Here is a 5073-nt window from a genome sequence, read left to right as displayed (position 1 = left end):
TACCCTGGTGCAGGCTGAGGGGGCACCGGGCCGGGCAGCGCCAGACAAAGAGAGGGAACAGCTCAGTCGTGCCGGTGAGAAAGTTGACGTGTGAAATGTGTTCGGGAGCCTGCTGGGAGGAGAGGCGAGGGGCTGGGGCCGGAGCTGCTGTGGGCTCGGGGGTTCGCCGCGGGGTTCTTCGGAGCCCAGCGGTATCGGCGGGGTGGGGAGCCAGCGCCGTGTCCCCTTACCCAGGTAATGCGTCGGGTTGGGTGTCAGAGCTGCTCCTCAGAGATGTAAACAGTCTGCCAGGTGGGCTCTGTGAGTACACTTGAATGAAGTTTGCAGGTGGTGTGGATGGGGTGGGTTTGTAATCACCGAGACGTTTTTAATTAGTGCTAGAGGAAACTAGGAAAAAGTGAGCAACTGGGAAACTGAGAAGCGCACGGAGGTCTTGGAACAGTAGTAGATGGCAAGCTGGAAATGAGTTTGCAATGTGATATGACTGCAGTAAAAGCTTAGTTCTGTACTTGGGCAGTACAGGCACGTGGATCAGTACTTTGTGGGAAATGAGGGGCTATACCCTTGCAGTGCAATGGCTGTGTGATATGATTGCATTTGGAATATGTTCGGATCTGTACTGCATTTTACCAAAATGCTGCTGAAAATCTAGCAGGAATTCAGAAGGGCTAATAAAAACTCTCAGTGCTGAAGGAATATACTAACTTATTCTAAGTAAAATATGTAGAGCTGAGCTAATGAAGAAGACGTAGCACAAATACCTGAACACTGCTGTATAAGGTAGAACATAATTATGCACTGTAATTCTTCAAGCTGATCCATTACTGAAGCTTCTTTAGTGCTCTGGGGAGGGACTGACACCCAGAATCTTGCTACCAAGTGAAGGTATTGCTGGGGTTTAATTAATACGGTTTGTGGGTTGGATCACTCACTGCATAAGTACAAAGAGAAGCAGAATTCAGATTTACAGAAAGAACTTCCTTCTGGTGAACAAAGAGAGTCTGAAAGTCTCTTGTGTTGTGAAAAACTGTACTAGAAAGACAGTCAGCCAAGGAAATGTGTTATGTCATCCACTGGTAGATGGTCTGCACTGGATAATCTCAATTTCTAATTCATTGGATCTAGATTTTAAACATAAAGTATCGATTATTTAGTAAGTTTAACAAGATTTATGGTTACAGAGTTTGTGGGGTTACTCATAAGGAAGGAAGGCATGTTGAGGCCTCAGGTACTTTAACTCCTTGCGGTTTTACTGACTTCATTAGTTTTACGTAAGTTGTCTAAAAGAACAGTTTCTCCCTTTCACTAGTATTAGGCAAGAGTTGTCCATAATTTTTATTATAACAAAGGTCTTAACGTATCTCTTCAGATTTTTCTGCTGTAATTTTTCTGCTTTTTTGCTACAAGAGATTGATTTCTGTCATGAAACTTGTGGCCTGAAAAGGGCTCTTCGTGTATTGTGCATGGAGGAAAACAAAAGCAGCTTCTGTTCTGAGGAAGTAATTCCAGAATTAAGGTGGTTTTCACCAGTTTTGTCATTTGAAATTTGGATTGGTTTTATCCTCTGTTGCCTTTGGTTTGTTTTGCTTGGGTTTTTTTTCCCCATTCTATCATTTGCTATCATTTCTATTATTTACTAGTGTTACCTAGGTAGTTGCCAATAACCTTATTGGCAAGAAATTAGAGGAACACAAGGAAGAAATTAGAGATCTATCAACAATGCCTAATTTCTGGAAACAAGTTTCTCTTGTTTCTCTTCTCACAATTGTTACCATCATCATTCTGCCAATAGTTATATCAATATGTATCAATATTTAGAAGTCTTAAAAGACAAGAATTGTAGGGCTGTTGAGTTCCATGGCCAGATGCTGGAATTACAAGTGACGGTCCAGTGCAGAACCAAGGTGTGTGAGTTCAGGTACAGTGTAAATGTCATCATACTGCTTATGGAACAAAGACTGTTTCCCAAAGCTCTGATAGTTGGATACATTTTTTTCTGGATTGAAAATGGCAACACATGGAAAAAGGCAGATCATCTGAGCCACTCCAGACCTGTCCAGTCTGGATGAATGAACCTGACACATGGCCCAGCCTGCTCCTTGGGTTCATTTGCTTCTGCCAGGCTCCTGAAATTGGCTTCTGAAGATGGATGGACAAAGTACACAGGCTGCTGCTTTAGTGGTTTTTCACGACTCACTAGGGATTCCTTTTGGGAATCACTGGACTATGCTGATCCATTTAACTAGCACTCTGCTGCAGTGTGAAAAGACCTAAACTGGTAAATCAGCAGTCTCGGGGCTCCCTGTGCCACACTCCATCAATGTGGCACAGACTTGCTTGAAGTCTGGTTTTTAGAAGGAAGAATCACTTACTTCTGCTGCCTGCAAGTGTGTTTGAAAGTACAGTTAAGAGCCTGATTCTGCCAGAAATGTACCCGTTACACAAGTGGTTTTCAAAGTAAAGGAGCAGGTTTATATTTGGTCCTTGGCTGGAGGCTCTTAGCATCCCTTGCTGCTTTGGGTCAGTGTTTGGTGGAACCCTGTTTATGAATCTGGCGTAATGATCCTGGTGCAGCTGTCTGCTCCCCTCTGCTTGCTGGCACTGTTATTGTGAAGCAGCAGGACGCTGGAATAAGAATCCTGTCCCATTATTATTTATTTTACAGTAGTGACTGGAAGTCTCATTGTGCTGAACACTGTGTAAACATGCACTGAGTGACTGTTCCCCTCCCAGCAAGGTACAACAGATGTGAAGGGATCAGGATATGAGCACACCTTTTGCAGCGTATGGCTATAGATGCAATCTTAGATGTTAAATCATTGGGGAAATACCCCAGCTGACTGTTTGCTGTCCTTCTACATGCATTTTTACAAGATTCTGTTAAAACTCTCCATTTCTCTTTAAGATACTTGTAACTCCCTATCTACACAATAAACACATGCAGCCAGATTAAGGAACATTATTGTAAGAGGTAGGGGGAAGATAAGAGAGCGCTAGCTGTGGGGAATAACTCTTGATATTAGAAAATAGACACAATAGCATTAGAGATTCTTATAGAAGGGCTGACAATAACTGCATAAGTGTAGGAGAGTGAAAAATAAGAGCAACCTTCTGAATTAAAATTGCATTTGAAACATTTTTTGTGACTTCTGCATATGGAGTGGAGGGGGTTTTAGCTTGGCATTGCACCCTAGCAGTGAATAACCTTTTGAAGTTTATTGTCAGTGTTGACATTCCAGAATGCTGCAGCATTACAGATATTTGCTGGAGGTGCAGAAGGTAGCCACAAGGGTCCTAAAATTTCAGAATTTATGTTTGCCTTGTTTTGCACAGGTTTTTTTCTGCATTTAAATAATGTAAACCAGCTTTTAAAGGAGTTCAGATATGTCTTACACAGGTATAGTAAAATAGTAGGATATTTTATGTTGTATTACTTCTCCAACTAGATTTGATCTTAAAAAGTACCATTCTTTTTTTTCACAATTCGTTGAAGAATAGCATCAGGGTTAGTCTAGTTTGTGTAGGACTGGTTGCTACCAGGCAATACAAGGCAAAAGGAATCATTGACCCATTTTATCTTGGGCTTTAGAATTTACCAATATAAAGTGTAGAACTTGCCTTTCATCTGATACTGATGTCTTCCTAGATGTGGGAACCTGCTTCTTCTTTTAGTAGAGATGCTGGGAGTCAGTAGGTCATAGACATAATGACCTGCCCTTTGGTAGTGGTAAGTGAAGAAACATAGTCCAGCACACAGACAAGCTCTGGTCAAAAGTATTGATTGGATTCTTTATCATCTTTCTTGGAAAAGTACTGTAAATGCACTTGCTGATTGGGTTTCAGAGGATGCCTAGGGAAAAGTTGAGAGTGAGTTGGAAAACAGAAAATAATGTTATCCAACCTCATACTATTTTACCAGTGTGGTGCTGTTCCACAGAGGACCTCTATTTGCTTTCTAGGGAATTTACTGCGTAGAATTCCTCAAAGTGCAGGGTAATGATTAAAGCAAGAATTAAAAGCATTACTTCTTAGAAAGTGATTGGTCCTTACTTGATTACAATTCAAATCTAAGTGAAATTAATCCTGAAACTTGTTGAAAAGTCTGTAGGAAAACCTAGATTTTTATATTTACAGAAACTGATAACAGCCTTCTGTGTATTCAGTTTGTTTTAACTACTTCTGGTTTTATATTGCTGAACTTTTTAATGATCCTTTATTTCTTTCTCTAGTGGTATGTCTGCAACACAGAACAGTTGTCTGAATCCCTTCAACCTATTTTTGTCCAGAGTTACCTTGACCAAGGAACACAAATCTTCTTAAACAACAGCATTGAGAAATCAGGCTGGCTGTTTATCCAGCTCTATCACTCTTTTGTGTCCTCAATTTTTAGCCTCTTTATGTCTAGAACATCTATCAATGGGTAAGTGAAAAGTCAATCTTAGGTAAACTGAATACAGTCTGGATTTAGAGTTTTCAAGTGTTCAGCCATACCCCTTGGTCTATCAGCTTTTCTTAAATTTGTAGTTTTCCCTTTGCCAGTCTAACAGATCTGAAATGCCCTACTGTGCTCTTTGTGCTCAGCCCTCTTAACTGAAGAACACCATTTCCAGTATGGGGGCACAGAGGAGGTGATCGCAATTAATAAGAGAAAGTTGGAGAACTCTAATTATATTTTATAACAATTATATTCATTTCCTTCTGAATAAGAGAGTATTCTCTTTGTGTCTTTTCCCTCTGTTTTCTGCCTGCCCCAGCCTTACTCTTTACCTACTGCCTTATCTGTATCAGTTATTGTTGTGATTGTCCTTGTTGAAGGTGGCTGTACCCCAGTCAATTCTGTATCGCATCTAAAACTATTTCTACCACAGAGTGTGTGCACACCCACTGCACACCTGGGCAGATCACTAAATAATGCAGAAGTTGGCAGAGTGTTGTTTGGTAACATGAATGTGGAACAGAATTCTGTCTTTTCTCTTATTCTGTAAAACTTAATTTCACCTACATTTGTCTGTTACCTGTACTTGAACAGGTAACTTCTGACACAGCATGTTTGACTGGGAACCATCAGCAACA

The 5073-nt window shown here is 40.8% G+C and overlaps 1 protein-coding gene across 1 annotated transcript in view; it reads left to right on the top strand.

Moving 5' to 3' along the window:
- Positions 1–95: 95 nt before the first annotated feature.
- METTL9 (methyltransferase like 9) overlaps positions 96–5073 on the top strand; it is a 19486-nt gene continuing 14508 nt past the window's right edge. Inside the window, exons 1-2 of the mRNA XM_010019515.1 lie at positions 96–275; positions 4230–4420. Of these exons, the coding sequence (XP_010017817.1) occupies positions 96–275; positions 4230–4420 (371 nt within the window). The remainder of the gene's footprint in view (positions 276–4229; positions 4421–5073) is intronic.

The sequence above is a fragment of the Nestor notabilis genome, unplaced genomic scaffold, assembly GCF_000696875.1.
Source record: "Nestor notabilis isolate BGI_N333 unplaced genomic scaffold, ASM69687v1 scaffold12488, whole genome shotgun sequence".
NCBI lineage: Eukaryota > Metazoa > Chordata > Aves > Psittaciformes > Psittacidae > Nestor > Nestor notabilis.
The sequence above is the reverse complement of the archived record's forward strand: the minus strand, read 5'-3'. Positions and strand labels throughout refer to the sequence as shown.